The following is a 24,789-nucleotide window of genomic DNA, read 5'->3' on the forward strand; positions in this document are numbered from 1 at the left end:
CAGGACAAGAGTTCAGTGGAAAGAGGCAAGCTTAATCGCTGAAACAACTCTCTCCAATTAAAGGCCTTATGCGAAAACAACAAATCGCATCCTCTACGGCCTGATAACGAGCCCGGAGACTGTCCGGACACTGTTGTATGGTTTCTGTCAACACCAAGTACGTATGCACATATTCGCTAAGAGCTATTTATTTGTTCATTATAGGCGTGTGGAAGTTTTTTATTCTATGAGCGGTTTGTTTACATTTTTTGCCTGAAAATTGACAGCCCGACGAAGCGAAAAACAAAAACGGGCCCTCGCCGCCCGGATCGGAGGGGCTGGCGGGTGCCGGACGGAGGGTGGCAATCTCAAAAGCACTTTTTGATGAACGGACGTGCACAAGTCGTTGCTTAAAAGCAGGTCAATTGACCTCGCCTCCGCTGCCGTCTCACTGGCTCTTTGAAATGGCGCTTATCAGCCATTCGAAGAAACAAAATGCTCCTTATCAACGGCTGTCTTGAAAAACACAGACTCTGGATGGAGCGGCCACAGCAAAACATCTATGGATCGGCCCAGAAAGCGATGGAAATGGATGATTCTCCCTCTGTATTCAGGAGAATTCATAGATACTTCTGCCTGAAAGTAATAATTTTTTGTGCCGACGATCTATGAATTGTTTTTTGTATATAATGCGAGAAATTCCAAGTGTCTGGGCTGGGCTGGGCATTTCTGAGCTTTAAATTATTTCTTTGATGTAGATACATATACGTACTTTTAATAATTTTATAATTTATACTTTAGATGCAATAATCAAACCATAGCTATAGCAGTATTTTCTGATTTCTGGTTGTAAGAGATTCAGTTCTGCATTACTTTCGCTTGATGGAAAGGTACGACCCTTTCGTTGACCATCGATTATCTGGTCAGTTTGGGTAATTTCAAAACCAGATACAGTTACAGAAAATAGGATACTCCATTAATTATCGACCTAATCCATCAGCATCCGTCAGCAACTTGGCCTTCTAACCTCCTGAGGTCTCACCTTTTGCCGTACAGCCTACGGGGGGAGTGGCACTTTCTCACACTCGGACTCGAACTCGGACAGCGCTGGATATTAATTAACCATGGAAAAATAGCGAAACTGACCATTAACAGCGGAGAAACAGCCGAGGTATGACAGAAACTATTATCTCTCTAATAGGCGAAAACACACGCGCTGTGTCTAGAGTCCTGTGTCCTGTAAGGGGATACTTTCTCGCTCCCGGCTCATCAGATTCCGGCACAGACTTTTCATGATTTCCACTGACCGCTGTCCTGCCGAGCAACCCTTTCGTGCAGCCTGAGACTCCTTCAGAATCCTTCCGCTCTCTTTGCTTAAGCCTTTGTTTTCTCGGCATTGTCCAGGGCAGCGGGCACTTTGCATAATCAATAATCCTTGACGCTGACCAGCCATTGTCGCGCTGACCAACACGTCTGAAAAGATAAATTATGGTTTGTAGTCAAATTGAAGGCAAACAATCCGGACAAAGGACCTTCCAAGGGAATGCAATGGCTTGGAATCGCACATCGGGTGGGGTGGGATGGACATCGGATAGTCCCGAAGACAGCTGCCCTGTGCTGGAAACAGGACGTTAAAAAATGTAATGGGTTAAGGGGTTCCTGCTCAAGAACAGGACAAGGTTTGTTTTTGTTCTTGGGATTTATGTTTTAATTTGATTGTTCTGAAGGCAACATAAAACACAATATGGAATATGAAATCTAATAAAATGTTGGGGCAACTGTTGACGTAAATGATAATCTTAATTTAGTAACTAAAAATAGGATAATCAATTCAAATCTTATTCAAATATTTGCAGTTTTTGCATCAAATCTACAAACCTTATTTTATTCAATCAATCGCCTGCCAAACTTTTTGCCATGCCAAATATTATTATCCTTTTATTTCAATTGCAGGACAATGGAAGGGAATGATAGTTGAAAAGGTCAGTCGCAACGACGGCCAAAAGTCCCAAGACAAACGGCCAGCTGTGCAAATGTCAAGACGTAAGTGTCAAAACGCTCATTAATAACGTCATCCTTTTTGGTCGCGGGAAGTAGAGGACGATGGCAGCGAGGTGGGATGAGGTCCTTTTCCTGGGCAAAGCAAACACACACGGACAAGGAATCGATGAGAATGCAAAAATGAAAGTACAGCTAAGCCGATAAAGCAAAGTATGGACAATGGGCAAAGTTCGTCAAAGGATGTTTGCACAAGTAAACACTGGAAACTATCCTGCAGGAAGAGCGATATGAGGTGTGCCTTGGAGGAAGGAACGGTGTTAAATTGAAAAATTATGATAAACAGCATGAATGGGATGGATGATGGAGAATTGAGGACTCAGAACTGAGGACCAAGGACCGAGGAAGTTGCCCAACAACCCAACCCACATCCCACTGCGAGAACGTCTTATGGCACAGTGTGAGTGATATGCAAAAGGATATTAATACCCGCACAGGACTCGGAAGACGTAAGGGTTGGGCTCGGGACAAGTCATTCCGTGAGTGAGCGAGTGTTGCCAAAGTGTGCAACGGGCCATAAAGGAAACCCATTCGCTACGGGATATCATTTACGAGGACGTGTCGTTTGACCGCCCAACGGGAATAAGAACCGCCTTTACCCTTTCGCTACCATCCTCGATGCTGCCAGGTCCATTGTCCTTTCACTTTGTTTATCTGCCCGGCAATAGTTCACATGAGCTTATCATCCTCCCAGCGAATGTTTGCTAAAAACCAAAACGAAAAAACAAAAGTTTGCCAATTTCCACGGGGGTGAGCGAAGGGGTTAGTCCTAGTCGTAACTTTGGCTTTGGTCTGGTGGGATATTCTCGGCTTAGTGGTGTAATGCCCTAATACTTTGTCTTTGGCGGATGATTACAGGACACCAGGTCTCTATATCTTTGGGGTTTTATTAGCCAACTAAAGGAGCATGAGGTTTGGTTAAGTAACCTATGCGTATGGGTTCGTTTCAGTCGTGGAGCTGCCCTTGTAGCCGCACTTATGCCGCCACTCGGTCAACTCTGTCTCCTGGATCATCGGCCGCGTTGTCACCGAGTCGATGGTGCAGACAATGTCCTCCAGCTCTTCGCCGGCCTGGTCCAACTGATCCAATCGATCGTAAATGATTCCCACCACTCCCATCCGCTTTAGCCTATGACGATTCTCCAGACACGTGGTTTCTTTGCCCCACACCATGGTATGTAAGTGGTATTGATGAAGATACGCCACTGTGGATGGACACTTCAGTACTGTGGTGGCATGCAGGCTCAGCCCAAAGAACTCCAGGGCGTTGGCGAGCTGCACGGCCGTCTCCAGGTCCCGGACTCTTTCGTCCGCATACTGCACCTCCGAGTCATGGTTTTCGGTGAGAAGGGCCACAGGATAAAGGTTCTGTTTGTAGCGAATCATGGTACAAATATCTGCATCGAATGAGGAAAAGATAATGCGCCGCTTCCCTGCATTTTTCAGTACAATCTCCAGAATGGTGTCCACGTAAAAGTTCCTGTCGAAGGTGGGCTTAAAGCTGCCCTTTTCCCAGCGCCTTGAGGTGTCCAGCTGCGGCCACTTGATCTCGATATTAAAGCCCAAATTAGTGGGCAGTAGGTCCTCCTGCTCAAAGAGTTCCAGCAGCAAGGGAAAAGGTCGCTGCTCAAACAACATCTGGGAGCAGGACAGATCACAGCCTTTTCCGCCAGCGAAGCGCAGGACCTTAGCTCCCCGCAACTGTTCGTAGGTAAAAGCCTCCAAAGGTACAGCAATGTGGTCCTTGCGTTTTGAGCCACCCATGGACAGTAGCATAAGCCTGTTGAGCTTTTCATATGCGAATACTATTAGATCCTGATTGAACAGCAGTTCATCGACGGTGGGAGTACGCTGCTGCAGGAAGCGCAGCACAAAGTCATGGAACACCACCACCTGGGCATCTTGAGTGAGCTGAACGTCGAACTCCACCATGTCGGCATTGGCCCCGGCCACTTGCTTGAACCCAAACAGCGTGTTCTCCCTCACAATATCCTGACCTATGCGGTAGGTGTTCCCCGAGCCCCTGTGACCAATGTTCATGGACATGCGTCCCTTGCGCCAGTAACGCTCATAGCAGAGGCTCATATCACAGCTGAAGTTCTCCAGCGGCCGAATCATCAGATATTTTATATTCATCTCGATCAGAGGGCGGTGGGTGGAGGCGCACGTGATCTTCACCCGGGCATTGCCCTCCGAGCCCTCTAGTTGCTCCGGCATCAGGAACCCGTATCCGTAGTGATAGGCCGGCTCGTCCAGTCCGGCCTTGTTGGCATAAGTGTACAAGTCGATGCGGTACCTGGTCTCCGCCGGAAGAGCAATGGCGCAGTGAAAGAGCTGCATGTCGGCCGGTCCACAACGAACCCCAAACTTGGGCTGGTAATTGAGTGGCCTTGTTTCCTTTAAGTTAACCGTCTCGACGTATGCCAGTCTTAGTTTAAGGTCGTTGGATATAATATCGGTATCGGCCAGATAGCGGGAAAGTCGCGGAGGTGCGACTTGGCTAGTCTTCGTGACATTGTCGTTAACGCAATCCGGCTCAGGAACCTCGAACATGGGCTGGACTCGGACGTAGAGCAGACGCTGTTGTTGTCCTTGCCATATAAACGGTGCGTTGAAGATTCGCAGATGCACAATAGTCTCGGTTGTGGCCCAACCGCGGTCCACCCGATCGCTCTCATCTTCGTTAGGATGCCCAAAGCAGTCGCACTGCTTCAGCATGTTCTGGCAGGTCCGGATGACACGCGGACGGAGCTGCGCCTCCCACGTCCGAATGTAGACTTCGTCCAACTCCGGGTCATAGGCCACCACACAGTAGCGGTATTCGATGTCAATGTTACGTGGAATCAAGACCATAGCCTCATACTGATGGCACATGCACATGCAGTCGTAGCACTCGGACTTGGCCATAACATACACCTCCTTTGGATTCCAGTCCCCCAAATTGTGACAGTTCCCCGTAATAGCAATGTACTCATTGCCGGCCAGTTTCCGGTGGTAGCTCACACAGAAGGGCCACTCGGTGGTGGGTACGTAGGGCGCGACAGGACGCTTATTCAGATCATCGTCCCCGGCCTCCTCGACAATCTCCTCGAGCTTCGGCTCGCACTCCTCCCGCTCGTTGGCGAAAAACCAGCGATGCATCGTATCTGAATAGCAACGGAAATTTCGTCAAAGTCTTAAAAACTCACAAAACGCGGCTTGAGTAAAAAATTGCAATTTGGATAAAAAATAAATGAAATCAGCAGACTTGTGTGATTGCTTGACAGCCCTATGAAAGTGTGATTTGATCTATATTTTTACCATCGGGAATCAAGAATCTATTTAACTGTCTGGGAATTTTTCCTAGTCGCTGCTCTCCGTCATATCATATCATTAGCTCACCACAAATAACAAGGACTAAATATTTGAAGGTCCCACAAGAACTTTCCCACCAAAGCCAACCGAGCATCCAGTCATATTCCCGGCAGGAAATGATCTTTTGATCCGGAAACTATAAAATTGGTACACCGAGCCGGGAAAAATCTCTGTGTCGCGGCATAGGCACGCAAGCCTTCGTCCCCTCGAAAAAAAATATAAAAAAAAAACTCTGAAACGAGCCACCTGCGACAGGATCAAGGGGAAACAACAAGGATCGCGGCCGGGACACGCTAGAACTTAGAACAGGGGGTTGCACTCTCGACTAGGGAAATTAGGCGTAGTTAGAGTCAGGGGAAAATATAATTGGTGTTGGCTTTAAAATTTAATTTTAATTGTAGTCTCTACAGAGCCTCCCCTTGGGGTAGCGACTGTGAGAAATTCTGAAAGTCCAAATATAGAAACGTCGCTCGAAATATTTGTGTCCGTAGTTGACAGTTGTCAGTGAAACCATTTCGAGCACTTCCCAATTTGAGATCTCACCTTACCCGAATCAGGGCAGCACTTCGCTGGCTTCCACTTTTTGGGGCGATCTCGGATTTCCCTGGTGCCTAATCCGCTTGTTTGCCCAACAAATCAGCTGCAAAGGGGTGACAAGAAATCAATGGGGATGGGGGTGAGTCCAAAGAGGAGAGGCTCCTTAGTAGGGGAAATGAAATTTATGCGCGTCAACAGCGATTAAACAGCAAACGAGGCAATCAAATGCCATAGAGACACATGCCAAGAAATCCAAACAAAACCGCAGATGCTGCAGCATGTTAGGAATATATAGTCTGCAGTTGCTCTCAAGCTTTTGGTTTTTAAATAATGAGTATGTAAATAATTTTAGTCATAACTTCCACTTAAAAATTAATTTGTCAACCAATGCAAGGTCCACACTTCAGTTTCAAGTGCTTGACCAATATTTGGCCTCACCTCCTCCAACCCTTCTGTGGGCACAACCACTTCACGCCTGTCACGAGTGTGCCCTTTTTCCGGGCCGGTCGTCCTTCACTGACGCAGCACAAAATCCGGACACATGTTCGCTAAACCGCAGAACGAGTGCCAAAAGTGCTGTCCACCGACCATGTCCCTGTTCTGACCATGTCCTGTGAGACAGCTGGGAATGAAATCGAAACCGAAACTCAAATGCTACGCCTGCGCATTCGAGAGCAGGTAGAAGGCCTGCGTCTCCTTCCGTTTTGCGGGTTTCCGACTACCACTTGACTCTGTTTGCCCAGATTTGTATGGGCGAGGTGCAACGTGCTGTTGCAAGTGCAATTAAATGGCAAACAAAGGGAAACAAAGAGAAACCGCAGCATGCGTCCAGGTAGAGCAGAGATCAACTGTCAACCTCGGGCTGCAATTGCTCCGAGCACTTCCTGCTGTCTTCAGAAAGGGAAAATTCAAAACAAAGTCCTAATTAAGCATAAAGAGACTAATTTCCCCTCTGCCCCAAGGCTGTGTGGGAAAATCGAATTGGAAATCGGTGAGCCAGCTCCCCGGTGGATAAGCCACTCATTTTTCTCGCGGTCTTCAAATTACTTTCATTGCAAGATCCCAAAAAGAAAACAGAGCTGGGGGAGTACTGTGGAAAATTCAGTTTTCCTGCCTTTGTTTTTGTGTAGTTGAATATCCTTGGGAAAGGAGATTTTACTTTCCTTAGGGCCTTCCTTTGTGCGGTATGTAAATAATATTTTCTACAATGTTTACGTGATTGTGGAGCAGTCCGATTTCCTGGTGGATGTCCTGGGGCAAATACGGATGCAGGATGTCCACAGGATATCCCTGGATAAACAGGTGTACACCGATACCTTTCCCATGGACGAGCTGGGAATCGGTAACCCCAATAGGAACTAATCCCCCCTTTCCGAAACGGTAAACATGTCAATAAATCATCCCAGCACTTTCATGTCATCCATCTACTCGATGGAAACCAATAGCCGGAAAATGGTTTTCCAAGGCAAGCGTAACACAAATCCAATACCGAAAACACCAGAAATCACAAATTAGCTACACGACAACTAGAGTGTGAGAACCAAACCCAAAGACAGCCACGACATTTAAATACAAAAAAAAAAAACACTCCATTGACACATGGAATTGAAGTCCTCCAAAACCCTACTGCAACATCTGGACAAGTATTAAAAAAACAATAACAGCCCCAAGTGCCATCCAATGCGCCAGGATCTTTAGCGACAACTCGCCCGTGGAAGATTACAATTTATGACTGGGGCTGATTCTACAAATATTTAGCCAGAAGTTGGGGGGTTCCACGTGCATTTCTCAAAGTCTATGGAATTTGTTACACACCAGTGGGGATGAAAAAAACGGCCACAAAAAAGTTGAAGGAATTTGGAAGATTTCCGTGAGAAGCGATACAGGATGTGGCCCATGTATGTAAATACAAGATTTTTTTAATTGGACTAAGGGGGATAGAGTCTTGTGGCAAGTTTCATTGACTTTGAAACTTGACAAATCCTTTTGCTATCACTCCTCGGAGGAGTGATACTACTCCTCCACGCTGATTTATTTACGAGTTTTACGAACTGCGATCTGAAACCCGATGCTGGTCTATCTCCCTTTGGACTGATCCAGTTCCAGCTCTCTCTCCCGATAAGCCTTTATCGCCGCCGAGAATTACACTGAAAATTGAGCGGTTCGAATGTAATTTACGAGCCAAGATAAGCCAGTGGAGATTACATGGGATCTAAACTGCCACAAACAACTCAAATTTCACGTCCAGCAAAAGGGGACAAAGAAGACCAAATTATGACTCAATAATACTTTCAATATTTATATCAATAGCCGTTAAATATTATTGGCCACCAGAACAATCCTTACCCTCGCCTTGAACCCTTTCGCTCCTGGAAATTGGAAACCGCAGGGAGCAATCAAAGTCGGTGGCGAATGTGAGAATTATTGGGTTTCAGCAATTAAGTTCCTGGCCGAAAACGAGGGTGAGTATTGGGTGTCTCTGTTCCGGTGGATCTCTGTCGCAAATCCGACCAAGTGGACACTCGGTATTTAATTTAGCTCCGATTAGCTGGCCCTAAAGGAAGTAATTAACCGGCTGGGCAGAACGAAATCGTATATCAAACGATCCCGGATGTGCCCTGACCAGCAGTTACATTTGCATATGTCCCGGCTCCCGGGTAGTAGAGATCCATTCCGGACGAAGCCACAGATGTTTCCACATCGGAACCACCTTTATCTAGCCCCCGACTTCCGCTTCCAGTCCAAGAAACTTCGAGATCGCCTCCGGCAAGAGGTCTGGTTTCCCACCAGAGAGCTCACCTGTGGAAAAATCATCTCAAGTCTGAGACCGAGACCGAGACCCTACCCAGATGCAATGCAATCACCACTATTATCACAACAAATATTTGCCTGCAGATAAAACTCGTTTGCCAGAGAACTATTCTATTCATTAGTTGGAGTTTAGTTGCTTGTTGACTTGTTACTGCATTACGCACCTCGCACTTCCTTCTGGCATAATGAGTCTTCTCAGTGGGTTCATTCATAAAATTAGATTCCGCTCCGGGGGCTGCAGCAATCCGAATGGCATCCCGCATATCTCTGAGATATTCAAAATGCCAACAGAATGTTGCCGCTAAAAGTAAATAAGTTTCGGGCAAATTCGTTTGTTTGCCCGCGGTTATCTCGCCGTGTTTTCTTGATAAAAGTTATTTTCCAAAAATGCGGTAAGCAGCTGGCCATATCCGAGACTGTTTCCCACACGGCACTATTTTCTGGGCAGGGACTGGAAATATTGGCCCATTCTGGATTTTTGGGCTAAGTTCAGAGGTCACGATCAAAAATTGTGTACAAGAAATAGAACAGAATTTGGTAGTTAAACTCGTTTTTCTATGTCCGAAATCGAGTTGGTTCCCGATTTATTTTCAAGCACCCAGCTGACCCATGAGAAGTTTTCGTCCATTTTGACCTTTGACACTGACCGACCCGGAAACCACTCACCCCTAAGTAAAGCCCGCTCGGACGGGATAGTCGGAAGCTAGTGCCGAAAGTAGATAGCTTCCACTGGGGGGATTAGTGTTGCGTTCGCACAATTTGATTACGAATTAAAGAGTCTGCGATCAGAGTTCAATTGCTCAATTAGTGGATCGGAACTCCTGGGCTCTAAAGCTATGAAGTTATGAATGAATCCATGGAGCGAGACATTCATGCAGAGAGCCCCATGGTTCCAGAGCCCCAGTGCCGACCGGCCCCACACTGGCTCTTAATCATGTTAATGGCATTAAGCAGCTCAATCGACGGCAAAGATCTAAGCTCGGCGTCGATAATCAGCCAAGACCACCCAGAATCCGAGTACGACTTCAACTGGAGTCGACTCCCGGTCGTCTAATTAAAAACAAAAGTCCGCCGCCTTGTAAATGTCAAGCGATTGCCACAGATCACGAACTTCTGCCTCGTTGCAAAATCAAAATGCATTAACAGCAGAAGTAGTAGCGGCAAAAAGAGCCAGCCACAATTAGCCAGCAGTTCGGAGTCGGCAAATGACAAACAAATGAGATGGGCAAAAAACAAAAAGACAGTGGAGAATCATAATAAAATAATTGACGGGAACTGGGGATCTGGACCCCTTGTATTGACATTTGCCACCGGAGGTTGACACGTTTGTCTGCCTGACATTTTAATACAAATGCTTGCGAAACGAGAGAGTTTTTTTTCAGAGTTTCATAAAGGTGTACGAATTGAAAGGGGTTAAGCAGTTGAACTCACCGAAACACAGCAAACTTTGGACTTCAGTCTTGTAAATATTTATGTAAAACTATTTCCAACTATGTAGTTATCTTTTCTCCGACCAACTACAAGCAAATGAGTCGTAAATCTCTCCATCCCAAGTGCCCCAAACCTTCGACACCTTTTTGCGGCCCATTCTCACACCCCGGGGAGACATTTGTCAGGCAGCATCTGGCCAGACCAAAAGACAATGGGCCAAGCTAAAACGCCCACAAAATGACCATGAAATTGCTTACGGAAGGAAGTTCGGGTGCCACAAAAACACGGCCTAAAACAATTGCTTAGACATTTAGCACACGGCACGGCATGGCACGGGAGGACGAAGGACGATGGTCGAAAAACTAAAATAGTTGTTCGGTATGAGAATCGAATGAATGAGCAAAGGAAGGCATGCCGACATCAAGACATAAAAGGCTAAAATGTCCATAAATATGGTCAATTATTTTGGTAGCCGGCCAAACACGGCGTAGGAGGTGGGCTCAGGTCCTTTCGTCAGACCGTAAATCACGGCCAGGAAACAAAGGCACTCGGTAGGTGTGTCACCTTGCGAAACAATGGTCCGACACCTTCTGGCCAAGACAAAGACATCAGAGGCCGACTGACTGACTGGCTGACTGACTGTTCGTCCAGGGCTTAAACTATTTCCAATGTGGTCCACACCCACGGCAGCTGATGATGCTGATGCGGCTAATGCGGTAATTAGATAATGCCCCTGGCCGATCTGAGCACGCGCCCCTTCCCCTTCCTATTCCCTTTCAAATATTTTTTATGTTTAGATCTGCCTCTGGGCTGACAAATACGGGTTAAAAGATTGCAATCAGCCAGGTAATGCGATACTCGCTCTAGAAAAAAGCAACAAACAGAGAAACTCTTCATTTGTCGCAACCACAGTTGCAACCCCTTCGGGTAGCAGGATCTGTATCAGTTTCGGTGACTCCGGGCATCCCTCAGCGAGCATCCTTTGAAATCAAAACCGCAATCCATTTTTAGCTCCCTTGTTTGGCGGCCGCAATTGTAATTTTATAACCCAATTTGCGATGATTTTTTTCCGGCCAGGGGCAATTAAAAAATGCCACTGCATTGCTCAACTCAATTGAACTGCTGATATTTGATACTACGAGATGGATGTTTTGATTAGCGGAAAAATTCACTGCAGTTTCCGTTACATTTTCCAGCCTCATTGCGGCTGAACCCTTTGGTAGTTCATCTTGGGGCTGAACTTTGTGCTGGTCAACCCTTTGACCACTGCACTGGTCAAATGTCACAGTTTCGAGAGCAGCTGCTGTCACAGATCACCGAGATCTTTTCTCAAGATGCTGCTGCATCCCTAAGTCCAACGAAAAGTCAACCCCCGGGGTTAACATCTTGTTTCGCAACTTTGTCAGACACAATTAAAAAACACACACGAAATAATAATGGAATTTTGATTGAAATGCCAGCGAAGTGTCAATCAAAGAATTAAGAGGATATTTTTCAAGGATCAGAATTCGCAAAATGGTATTGTAATATTAATTAAATGAAGTACTCAGGGAAGACAGTCAAACGGAAAAAATATAAATAAAATGGTTCACTGAGCATTGGTACTTCTAACGTCTTTTTTTTTTATTTCGAATGCCCCTGAGAACGGAAGAAATTTCATTAAAAATACCCCTGATTTTATCCCAAAAAATTCAAGTTTTTCTTTTGAGGAAAATTATACAAATCATGCACCCAAAAAAACCGAACAAAACTCCTCAAAATTCATGATGTATGCAAATGCAGAAACCGTGGCGGGGTCATCGGGGTCACTCTTGTCCAGCCGAAGGGTTGCTCTGCTGTTTGTCCAGGTGTGTCCCAAGAAGCTCGAAGATCTCATCGCGCTGATGTGATTTTTCATTAGAAATCCATAAAACTGAAATTGCAAATTTCACTGCCGGACGGCTTATTATGCGTGACAGCATTTACGGGCATGACAATCGTATCTCGGATCCGAGGCAGATGTCCTGTTCGAAGTGTCTTTACGTCAGATACTTGCCGGATTCAATTAGCTCTAGCTGAAAAAGAGTAAGAGGGAGGAAATCCTACGCTTGGAGTCCCTCACTTTTATGATTTTATGGTGCTTATCAAATGGACTTCAATCAAGCGATCTTCCCAGCGAATGGCCCTCAATTAGTTCGATATTTTCTTATTCTGTTCCGACTTTATTGAAGTGCTATAAATTCATATCAGAGCGAAGATTTTTGGCGGGATTTTGCTTAAATAATACATGAAAACTAAATCCTATTTCCGTTATTTTTCTTTATAGAAAATCTCTTTTAAAGTGCCAAAAATCGATCATAATCTTAATGAAAGTGTAGCAAAAATCCTGCTGCCCTGAATGTAAAGCAAAACAAATCCAAAACATTCTATTGTATGGTCCGAGCTGTCAATAATTATTTATGAATATAATAAAGTCAACTTTGAGCCAAGAACAAAAAACGAAATGATGCCACGCGGCTTTTCCTTGGGCATTCTACCCTCTCTCCCCTCCGCGAAGGAAAATAAATTTGTTTGCTTTCAATGCCGCTGAAATATTCAAAAGAATCAAGACGGCGGCATATGAATATGCAAAAGGTGAGCAAAAATATTTGCAGGGCCCAAGGAAATGGGTCAAAGGTTACTTCACACACACAGAAGCAAACATATTCAATTTTCAATCGAGGAGATTTTCTTTCTTTACGGCGCAGCGGCAGTTCGCGAATCCGCAGCAATTTTCCATGCCATCGCATATGCAAAAATTGCAACACTCTCCCCTCGATATTCCCTCCACTCACCACGTTACGCTTGGCAAATTATTTTTGGGCTATTTTCAATAGATTTTTCCATGATTTCCGTTTGATTCCAGAATTTTATGCGCTACAATTTTTTCACCCATTTCTTTTTTTGGTGCAGTGGACTGTACGGCAGAACATTCACGTATGAAAGTGTGAAAAATTTCATAGTTACCAGCATCATTAATTATCATTTTCAATTTGATGTGTTGCCGTGACTAATTCGGATTTTATATTCTGTTTGTTAAATTCCGCAAAAAAGTCGGTTACATTTTTGTGGAATGTGGACCAATGGATGTTTTCACATATATTCCTGATTTTTTGAAATGAATAAGTTTATTCCATTAACCTTTTCTATGAGAACGTTGGCTAAATTATGAAAGTTTCCCATGGAAAACTGGACTTTGCTTTAGTTGTAACGGTCAAATGTCCATCAGATGGCAAAAGTTCAGTTGCTTAACTGGACCAAAGCCAGCTTGTCACCTATGAACCCCGCCCCATGTCAGCAGCAATTAATGAGAAGAGTTCAAAGATTTTACCCTAAAAAAGGAGAGAGGTGAAGGCACTTTTTCTTATTCGGCACTAAATGGTCGAGCATCTTTGATCTGAACCCCTCCTCAGCATCATCCCTTTGCCCACTCCTTGCCCTTTTCTTCGGTTTGTTCCCTTTTTTTGCCTTTGATGAACTCTTTAACAGAAATTAATTTTTTTCGGGTTTTTTACACCCAAAATGTTGAAAAATATATACTGTGAAGAAAAGGGGAAACTAAGCATCTTTGGATGAGGCAGCATCTTGGTTCAAGGGTTCAAGGGTCTTTGGTTTTTGGATTTTGGAAGAAAGAAGGGTGAATGATTCGGTTGTTACTTTATTGGCAAAACAGCAATTTATTAATTGCTGCAATCGGGGTCCTAAGGCCAATCCAAAAATAGCGAGAATATTTTGCTCGAAATTGAACATAGGCTCCGCTTGAAATTATCTCCCAGAGGTTACGTCACTTTCCATACTGTGGATGCGCTCTCAACTATGTATATAATACTTTGTAGGCGCTTTAAGAAATATAATCAATTATTTCTATTTTTTAACGCTTTGCTGATAAGGATTGTCATGTTATATTCCGGAAAAATATACATTTTTATAGCCTTCAAAAAACCGATTCGAGAAGCACTAAAGAAATTAACAATCCAAACAGTGATAAGCGGAAAAGAAGTCGGCCTGATAAGCCACACTATATGTTTTAGTCGAGGAGCGACTATATGGAAGCGAATAATTCATCCGTATCCGTTGGATGCCCTCGATGCTTTTTTGGATGCCGCGTGCGCTCCACTTTACCGCTGCCTTTGTGGTCTCCAACTGGGAAAATCTCTTGTTCCCGGGTTTCCTTTACAAATTTCTATTTTCCCCCACCATCTCCCAGCCCCATTTTCCCGTCTCGCTCACTTGTGCGTTGGAAAATTGTTCGGGGGGTGACCTGGGGGAGCTGGGTGTTTGATTAACAAATAAAAAAGAGCCCTGCTCTCAATCCCACAGATACAAGAGCTCACACACACTAAGATACTGTAGCGACAAGATAGCAGTCCAAAAAGGGGCGGGGCCTTGGTTGAGTGAGTTCGGTTTGAGTGGAATCGAGTTTCGTTAAGAATATTTCTTATTGAACCCGTCAGTGGGTAGTTTTCCAGTTGGGCTACCAAACAGTCCCCGCTCTGTTAGTTTACAGCCTGTTAAAAGTTTTTATAGCAAATAATGATTTTAATTATGGTTTCGTATTCAACAGGAAATTCCAAGGGTTTTATAACTAGAATAATCTTTAAATTCTTTTTTACTTTTTTCATATTATTATGGTAATAGCCAGCATTCTATAAATGCGATTAAAAAGCTGCTTCCTAGAGAGTTAATTTCATCCCAACTTTATAAAACTTCTATAATAATGGGGTCTACTTTACAGAAATTATTTTTGAATAATTTATTTTTTCTTTCAAAAAGTTATCTTTCAGTTATCAAACCTATAAGAGATATATTTCTATTGGCAATCCATACTCACTTTAAATAAACCTTCAACCTATTATGTCCATCAATCAATAAGAAGTGGCACCGCTTTTCAATACCGTTACCCTAATATACAAATCGACGGGCAGTGAAGAATGCAAAATTGCGAAATTCCTCTGCGAAAATTCCTATTAATTAAGAACCTTTTCAAGGCAGTTCAATTCTCAGCTCGAGCTTCATCCACTCCCAAGACAGCTCGCAGCTTGTACCTCAAATAATTAATGATGTGGCGCACTGCGGCAGCGGATTCTCAACTTTGCGCTGTAGCTGTGCAAATATTAGCAAATTATTTTAGTTTTAGGAAATCTTGCCTGGCTCTCGGTTGTTTGCATTGCGCCAGCCGTTTACCAGAAATGTCAATTTCCTTAAATACAAACGCCCTGGTGGACTTCGTCTTTGACTTTGTCTTCGAAGGATGAAAGTCGGGCAGTGAGCATCCCCTTTCCCTCGGCCCTCGTTCATGGGGGCACTAATGATGTCCTGGTTCTGTGTGGGTTACACTCACTCTCTCACAGTCACCCTTCCCTTCGTCCTGTGTTCATTCTGACAATATTTGCACTTTTCCATTCGGTTAAATGCTGTCCTGGGCTGTCCCAGTTGAACCTTAATTGTTCCTTTGTCAACTACTCGGAGTAATTAAAAACACCTTTCAACTGTCGGACGAAAGGAACTCCAAGTGAAAGATGTTCTTCTAGCAATCTGTTTGATTAGCGAATTTGTCAAATTTGTGGCAAAAATCCATTTATCAATCTGCTAATGATTGTCTCTACGGCAAGCTGACTGAATTCCTCGACAGTACCTACTTAACTGGCAACCATTTCTCCAGGCTCTCCACGAAAGTACCAAGACATGCTCCATAATTTACATACATATGTGGGTAATTTGAGCAAAACAAAAAATTAATTAAAACCGCAAACGAGGAGCAACAAAAGCCGCCATTAATTTTCAATTTAAGCCGCATAAACATTTTAATTGTTTGTCTGTAATTTAGCAGTCGGAACGAGGCAGAACAAGCAAACATATGTTCCACGATGGGGCAAATCCCTTAACCATATAGGCCCATATGTACTCTGATTCAGATTAACGCTTCGGGCACGCTCCAAGCTTCCAGATTGGGGGGTTTGCTCCATGAATTTCAATGCGGCTTTTCGCCCCGCCACTGCCTCAAAATGTATCTGTATCTGTGCGGTGGGCTCATTTATGCCGCAAAGCGTAAGCAAACTTTCAAGACGGCAATAAAATCGCAGGACGCCATGTTTAACTGCCGCACAGCTTCCGTATCCACTAAATTCACATGGCGCACATCCTCCGCGTACATTTAGAATTATATTTGCATATATGCCTGAAGGATGTGAAGTGCGGCTTCCTTGTCATATTTCCATTAGCATTTGCCATTTAACTCATCATGTGTACATACGGATGTGTGGATAAGTGTATCATCTTGCCATGGCGCATTTATTACCCATATTCCAGCATCCGGCTTTTATCCTTTCGCTCCACGCGAGTCCCGAGTCCCGACACTCACAATAATTGCCGCCTTTGGCGCTTCCTGCATTGTCATGGATGGCGAAACTTTATTATTGCCTTTGTTCGCTGGAGCTGTGGGATGTCCTGGCGTATGTGTGATGCCTGGTAACTGGCAAATTGTTGAAATTGAAACGAAAGAATTGCTTTTCAATCAAAATTCAAAAACATGATTGTATTTATGGGAAAGTCTTAAATGTTTTCCAATTTTTTGTTTAGATTTTTTTTACTAAATCAGGTATTACAGTTAGGAAAAAGAAACAAGCACAAGTTTTTTTTACTAATAAGAAGCAACAAACAAAATACTCGCCAAGTCTCATTCTCGAAAATTTCATTCTATTTAACGATGAAAAGATGTTAACCTCGAAACCGGGCCACATAATCGATGCCAACTGGAGAGGCTACGGATTGTTGAACTCTTGAACTGTATCGGGACTTAATAGAAACGCAATCAAATAATTGCGCAAAGTGTGCCACAATCAAATATAGCAACAAATTAACCAAACGCCAACACCACCAGCAATTTTCCTACTGCAAATCGATAAAGCCGGTCGGGTCCGGCGATCTGCCAAGATGGAATATCGGATGGAGATGGGGATGAGGATGAGGATGGGGATAGGGTTGGGGGAAACCGCAGAGAGAACATTATAGCATTATCCAGCAGTGGACGGATCGGGCAGACCGAAAAGCGATAAGTTTACAATTGCTTATGACTTCAATTAATCTGTGAAAGCGCCTACGCAGGCAGAAGAATCCGAAGATCGGGCTGCGAGGGGTAATGCTGTCTAGATGTCGGGGAATTTGCCAGCACGAAAATAGAAATTGCAATTGAACTGGGCAAGAACTGGCTGCGGTTCAAGTCTGGTTCTGGCTCTAGGTCTGGGTCCCAGGTTCGGCTTTACATTCGGGCTTCGCGTTTGGATCCCAGACCACAAAAAAAAAAGAAATCGCAAAAAACGCAAACGCAGCCGCCGCAAGACAATTGACCTGAAATTTCATTGAAGATGTGCCCGGGGTCTGGCCCCAGAAATCTATACCCGGCAAAGAAACGGTAAATTGCTTAGTCACTGGTCAGGTCCGAACTCCCATCGACCAGGCCCATCTACCATCTGAGCCCGATCGTGGGGATCACGATCATTATAATTATTTTGCTGTGCCATTATTATCAAAATGGAATCGCATGCATGTCCATGTCCACGTAGCCCGCTGGGTGGGTACTTCAGCACGCATCCTTCCAAAGAACTAAATCTTATGTGGCCATAGGTGGGTGTGTGAAAATAGGTTATTTCAGTTTGCAAACTTAGTTCCCCAAAACTTCTTGTTCCGGCATAATGTTTGCAGGTGTCTGCATCCTTTTTTCCACTTCATTTTCAATTTACGCAAATGGAAACCAATTCGCGGCGCAGTAGAAAATGGAAAATGATCTCCGCAAGTGGCACACACATGTACCATATTTCGCCGCCAGGTGCTCAAATTGCCGCAGGCACAAACCGAAATTCAAGAAAAAAAAAAATCAGGAAGGGGTTAGGCGAGCAGAGTTCACGGCCAGGGGACGTGTGTGTGTCTTTCCATCGAGGCATCTCCATCATCATCTCCTCGATTGGAGCTGCACTTTCAGTTGCAGTTGCAGCTGTGCGGTAGCTACACATATTGTTTTGGCCAGGCTCGCGGCAAAGTACGGATGTCATTTGGGCCACCTTTGAACTCCTCACGCGCCCACTGAAAATGATGAAAGCGCCGCATCTAATAGGAAAAATGGCATGGATTTTTCTTATTTTTCCAGATTTTTAATATTGTTTGCTTAAGAAAATTGAAATACATGCTGCTTGAAATTTACCATTGATCTTAGGGATATATATATTTAAGGTAAGACTCTTACCAATTTTATTAGCTAATACCAGTAATTAGCAGTTTAAGACTTCTCTAATAGTAACTTTCTAGCTTTGTTCCAGAATAATAAAACCTGTCGACCTGTCGAAAAATGAAAACATGTCATTTTGAGTCAAGACTTAAAACTTAAGATTTGTTCCTTTTTGGTGCGGCTTCCATTTCCACGGGCCAAGGAGGACCCGTGTCCATAGACCATAGTACAGAAGCAGTCATAAAGAAGCTTTTACGGCCACTGTACTGAACTGGAGGCAAAAACGAAGTCCCAGTCGAGATGATAAATAGCCTACACAGGCAGTTGGCTTGTCGGACGTTTGCCGATTATTTCCCCGGCCTGGTGTTTTTTCTTTTTGTGAATATTTTGCACGAGCAGGTCGCCAACTTTTCACTGCCGAAGACACTAACGGCCACCATAGATCAGATTCAACCTGGCCGAGGACTCAGTGGTCTCCCCTGAATGCCAAAGGCTGGAGACTCTCTTTCCGAGCATTAGATTAGACAATTTGTTGGGGCTCCGGCGAACAGTTTGTGACCGCAAGCGCCAGGCTGCCTGGAATTTATCAGAGAATCCCAGCCCCCACTCTCCCCCAAAGCTTTTCTCTTCGTGTTAATTGAAAATTGTACGGTAATGTTGCTTATCGCGGAGCTATCAAACCCCAGACATGGAGCCTCCCATGGTCCCCACCAATGGCATCTCAAATGCAGCCGGGGGGGATTGCGTGTGCCGTGGCCATGTTCGTGGGCACACCTTGAAACACCTTGAGACACATCGATTTTTTGACTTTTTGTCCGTTTTGTGTGTGGCTGCGGCTGTGGCGGTGAAAATTTCTAACACTCTTTGACAACTTTCCGGGGGAACGCACTTAAAGACAATTTATCGCCGCTGACATTTTTTGTGGCTTTAATTGCCCCACACACGCTCCGATCAACGTTACCTGTTGGGGTTCAGCTTCTTGTCTGAAGCGGTCGAGTTTTAGCCTGGTAAGCAGCGCCTTAGCCTGGTAAGCTTAATTGCTTTTTGTCCCAGTTCGGATGATGGATGGCACCGATAGTGAGGGGAGGTGCCAAATGGGAAATGGAAATACAGATTTACAATTCGGAAGTAAACAAGCCATATACATACGTTATAAGCTTATTTATAGTTAGCTGATGGCAAAGCCACTTGTAAGCTCGTTCCACACATTGTTAACCAATTACGACACTTTTCACAGCTGAGGGTGAAATTAAATTTCAAGTAACTTCTAACTTACAATGTTAGCTAATAGCTAAACCTACCCCGATCTATAAAAGCTAAAGCCGTAACTCTAGCGCCAACTTAGTAAGAAAAAATACTTTGAAGTGTTCGTTTTCTAAGAACTCGGATTTCATGATCACCTTTTACATTTGGGTAGTCGCTGGAATATTGCTATGGCTTCACTTCTTGTGGAGCCGGCGAAGGTTCTACAAACTGATGCTTGAAATACCAGGACCCAAGGGAGTTCCTTTCCTCGGCACAGTACCCGAATATGTTATCAATAAACGTAAGCTCAATTATATCACTATCAACCCAATTCTAAGCAAGTCTTCATTATCTAGTCCAAATTATACAAAGAACGAAGCATATGGACATATACGGATCTACTATTTTAATTTGGATGGGTATAAATCCAGTTTTGTTAACTCGGGATCCAAAAATTGCTGAGGATATTCTTATATCTTCACAGTGCCTTAATAGAGCCTCCAACATAACAAAGCCAATTTCTGATACTTTTGAGTCGGGACTGCTAACACTTAGAGGTACCTTTAATTACACACTGATATTCAAAAGTAACAAGAAGGCACATTTCAGAACCGGAATGGCAGCAGCGTCGAAGAAATTTGAACTCCTCCTTTAAACCTAATTTACTTCTAAACTTTGTGCCCATTTTTAATTCGGAGGCGACAATATTGGTCAACATAATGGATAATTTTGTGGGTCAAAAGGATGTCCTGCCTCACTTACTAAGATGGTCATTCAGAACTGGTTGTCGTAAGTCGGTCATTTTCAAAATATATACATTCCCTGACCAAGCATTTACTATAGAAACCATATTGGGGACTGAAGTCAAGGAAGATTTAGACAACACTCTCATAGAATCTTGGCAATCGTAAGAATAAAACAGAAAAATATTTGAAAAGGCTTATAATTAATTAAGGATATATATATATTTAGGGTTTTGAGATCTATCATGCTATGTATAGCTCTGCCTTTCCCTCGAAACAAAATTTTTTCAAGCATATTCGGATTTGAAAGACGCAGAGCAAAGCACTTGGATAGGCTCAACGCATTTATGGACGACGTAGGTAATTAAACTTGAGTCGAAGAAATAATGAAAAATATTTATACCCAGATTCTTCAACAAAAGCTTCGCAAAATCTCGCAAAATGAGTTAGATTCCCCAATTGTAATAAACCGGCTGGTTGACCTTTTTCGAAGTGGCCAAATAGGTTACAACCACATAAAGGGAGAATGTAATAGTACGATAATTGCTTCATTAGAAACCACAGCTCTTACGGTCACACATACTCTTATTCTCCTGGCCATGTTCCCTGAGTACCAGGACATTACTTTCGAGGAGCTCAAGATGGTCTTTCCGACTTCTGGAGAGTTCGATGTGACCACCGATGACCTTAAAAAATTAGTGTATATGGATCAGATTTTAAATGAAACTCTCCGTCTAATACCCCCCGTTCCGGTCGTAATGCGAGAGGCAAAGAATGATTTTCGGCTCTCGAATGGAGTCCTTGTTCCAAGAGGAGTAGCAATGACTGTAGATATCTTCAACACTCATCGCAACAAAGATGTATGGGGCCCCTCTGCCGACACCTTTAATCCAGATCACTTTCTTTCCGAAAACATTCGTGATCGTCACCCTTATGCGTTCATACCATTTTCGAAAGGAAGAAGAAATTGCATAGGTTCGGTATATCAGTAACATTTATTATTATTATTAATCTCCTTATTTTTCAGGTGGCAGATATGCCCTAATGTCTGCAAAGATTGCCTTGGCTAAGATTCTCAGGAATTACAAGTTAAGAACAAGTTTTCGGTATGAAGATCTCGTTTTCATCGACAACATAGGAATAAAGCTGGATAAATTACCATTACTAGATTTTCATCCAAGGACCTAGTCTTGGCCAAACTTAAAAAAAAACCTTGAAATTAGCTATAGAATTTTTTAATTATGTATCAGAAGTATGCGAATTTGAATCGTCATGAACAAACAGAACTCTTTTAAAACTGACTTTGCTATTTGTATTGCAGCGAGAACACATTTGAACTCCTTGGACTTTAAACTTATTTAGTTAAATTATTAAAGTTCAGCGTTTCAAGACATAAACTAAAGTTCACGTATCTAATGTTTTTAAAATAAAACCAGGTCAAAATTTTCTGCGGAGAGCATTAAAATACAAATAATTAAAATAAAACTTGAAAGCCATCTTTATAGCTACTTTTTATATAAAAGCTTGATTCAGAGGTTGGTATTAGATTAGTTACCCAAAAAGTGTTGAGGTGTTTAATTCCCGATATCTCCAAAGTACACCAGCTCAAGCATCATGCCTCTTTTGGTTTTCGCTGGATTATTAGTGTTAATACAATTCTTATGGAGTCGGCGGAAGTTTTATAAGCTAATGCTTGATATACGCGGACCTATAGGACTGCCATTTCTCGGCTCCGCTCATGAATATTCAATAAATAAACGTAAAAAAATACTTCAAATATATTCAACACTAAATAAAACTTTCCTTCATTTAGTAAATATGAATCAGAGAACCAAGTATATGGACAAGTAGGGCTCAACAATTTTGGGTTGGGCTGGTATCCAACCAATTGTAGCTACTCGAGATCCCAAGATCGCTGAGGATCTTCTTACTTTACCGCAATGCCTAAACAGAAGCTCGCGGGTAACAAAGGCTATGGAAAGTATCTTTGGACGGGGAATGTTGACTCTTGAAGGTTTGCGATACTGTGTCTAATTCTCAAATATATTTTAAATTTATAAAAAAAATTTTTTAGACACTGCCTGGGCTGAACGTCGAAAATGTATGAATGTCAGTTTTGGTCAAAATGTTTTGCTCAGTTTTATTCCCATTTTTAATTCCGAGACGAAAACCTTGGTAACTGAAATGGAAACTATAGTGGATCAAGATGGAACTGACATCTTGCCGTACTTATTCAGATGGGCATTCCTTGTAGCTCATAGTAAGTCTTTATACAAAATGTTATAGTATAGTTTCGAGCTTAATAATTGATCTCTAATGAACTCTAGAAACAACACTGGATACTGATGTTAAGGATGAAACAAATTTTAAAAATAATTCCCTTATTGAGTCTTGGAATTTGTAAGAAAATTGTTTCCATATTTATTATTAAAAGTTATAATACCATTATTTTATAGGCTCCCGTTTTACATGATTCTTAAAATGCTCGTGCCCATTTTGCACAACAAAATAATTTCTAAAATTTTTGGATTGGAAAAGAAAACAACAAAGCTGTTTTCAAGAGTTGATGCTCTTATGGATAAAGTAAGTAATCGAATGACAAATCAGCTACTTAATGAAAATAATATTGTCATCTTTTCAAACTAGATTATTGCCTCCAAATTAAATTCCCAATCTGAAAGCAGTACGGATTTGTCGTCGAACATTGTTATTAATAGAGTCATGGAACTTTACCGAAATGGAAAAATAACTTTAGATGAAGCTAAGGGAGAATCCTGGAACATGGTGTTAGCAGCGTTTGAGACCACAGCTCTAACGGTCAATCATGCACTCATTCTCCTGGCCATGTTTCCCCAGTACCAAGAACTTGTCTTTAGGGAGCTCCAAGAAGTCTTTCCTTCTGGTGAAGACTTTGAAGTGGAATATTCGGATCTCCAAAAATTAGTATATCTAGATTGCGTTCTAAACGAAACTTTGCGTCTAATTCCCACCACCCCAGTAAGTCCCAGAGAAACAAAGGAGGACGTTCGCCTTTCGAATGGAGTTTTAGTTCCCAAAGGAGTCATTTTGGCTATAGATATATTTAACATACACCGCAATAAAGACATTTGGGGCCATGATGCCGACACATTCGATCCTAATCGTTTTTTGCCCGAAAATTCTCGCCAACGGCATCCTTTCGCCTTCATACCCTTTGCAAAAGGAAAGAGAAATTGCATAGGTTGGATTCATGTTTAATATATAATTTTTTGATTACTTAAATTCATTATTTTCAGGTTGGAGATACGCCCAAATAACTTTAAAGATCGCCTTGGCCAAGATTATCAGAAATTACAGTTTTAGCACCAGTTTTCGGTATGAGGACTTAACTTTTGTTGATAATATAGTAATGAAACTTGACAAAACTCCACTACTTAACTTCAAACGAAGGACAACTTAGTTTAATCTGAAAAACAATGTTTGAAAATTAAATTGAAATAACAAAAGGAATAAATATTGGCTAAAATATGAATAAAAACTAGTAAAGTACAATATAAAATGAAAATAAAATTCTTTCAATATAACTTTAAATAAAAATGACAATTCGGACCAACAACTGTATCGGGAGCAGATAAGGTTGTGCGGTCTTATTTTATGGAATGTGTATATTTTATAGAAATGATATCATCTAAAAAATAATTAGTGTTCTAACCTTTGGTTGGGGCCAACCCATAAAAACCGCACCTATATAAAAGAGCGCTCATTTAGAAAGCAAAAGTGTTTAATTTAATTCGTCTCAAGGAAGCTCAGAAACCAACAGTCATGCTAACCTCTTATATTTTGATTATCGCTGGAATATTATTGTTAATGAACTTTTTATGGAGTCGACGCCGGTATTACACGCTTATACTTGATTTGCCAGGACCTTTGGGACTGCCTCTTCTAGGCTCAGTACCCGAATATTGTATAAACAATTGTAAGTTATTCGCTTTCATGGTAAGACTATACAATTCTAAGACCATCTTATTTCAGTTAATATAAATCAACGTGCCAAGTACATGGACAAGTACGGCTCTACGGTTTTAGCCTGGAGTGGTATTCAACCAGTTGTACTTTCTAAAGATCCAAAGATCGTCGAAGATATTCTAACATCTCCACAATGCCTTCATAGAGCCTCGTTGGTAGCAAAGGCGATGGAAAATGTGCTAGGACCCGGATTGCTATCATTGCAAGGTTTGCAAGGCTCGAAACATGTTTAACACATTTTTCTAATATTTTAAAGAAACATTTTAGGTGCTGCATGGATTAAACGTCGAAGATTTATGAATGCCTGTTTTAAACAAAATGTTTTGTTCAGCTTCTTTCCTGTCTTTAATTCTGCGACTCATCGTCTGGTTACCCAGATTGACACTT

The 24,789-nt window shown here is 42.7% G+C and overlaps 2 protein-coding genes across 4 annotated transcripts; one reads left to right on the top strand and one right to left on the bottom strand.

Moving 5' to 3' along the window:
- The first annotated feature begins 1,048 nt into the window (after positions 1-1,048).
- Positions 1,049-23,937, top strand: LOC6500516 (probable cytochrome P450 313a3). Of its 3 annotated transcripts, XM_044718354.1 has the most exons (12): positions 1,049-1,150; positions 1,933-2,022; positions 19,827-19,955; positions 20,011-20,211; positions 20,264-20,443; positions 20,498-20,561; positions 20,627-20,753; positions 20,805-21,372; positions 21,425-21,932; positions 21,994-22,156; positions 22,211-22,411; positions 22,472-22,657. In XM_044718354.1, the coding sequence occupies exons 2-9, from the start codon at positions 1,947-1,949 to the stop codon at positions 21,583-21,585; spliced, it is 1,506 nt and encodes a 501-aa protein (XP_044574289.1). In that variant the 5' UTR covers positions 1,049-1,150; positions 1,933-1,946; the 3' UTR covers positions 21,586-21,932; positions 21,994-22,156; positions 22,211-22,411; positions 22,472-22,657. The 3 variants fall into 3 exon arrangements, with proteins under 3 accessions (XP_044574289.1, XP_014766594.3, XP_014767422.2); XM_014911108.3 differs by having other exon boundaries at positions 21,425-22,156; XM_014911936.3 differs by lacking the exons at positions 1,049-1,150; positions 1,933-2,022; positions 19,827-19,955; ... (3 more) ...; positions 20,627-20,753; positions 20,805-21,372 and adding exons at positions 22,725-22,797; positions 22,854-22,980; positions 23,044-23,617; positions 23,673-23,937 and having other exon boundaries at positions 21,737-22,156.
- Positions 2,907-5,329, bottom strand: LOC6500022 (glycerophosphocholine phosphodiesterase GPCPD1). The gene has a single exon (XM_001953342.4). The coding sequence runs from the start codon at positions 5,176-5,178 to the stop codon at positions 2,965-2,967; it is 2,214 nt and encodes a 737-aa protein (XP_001953377.1). The 5' UTR covers positions 5,179-5,329; the 3' UTR covers positions 2,907-2,964.
- Positions 23,938-24,789: the final 852 nt, after the last annotated feature.

This window comes from Drosophila ananassae, chromosome 2L, assembly GCF_017639315.1.
Source record: "Drosophila ananassae strain 14024-0371.13 chromosome 2L, ASM1763931v2, whole genome shotgun sequence".
NCBI lineage: Eukaryota > Metazoa > Arthropoda > Insecta > Diptera > Drosophilidae > Drosophila > Drosophila ananassae.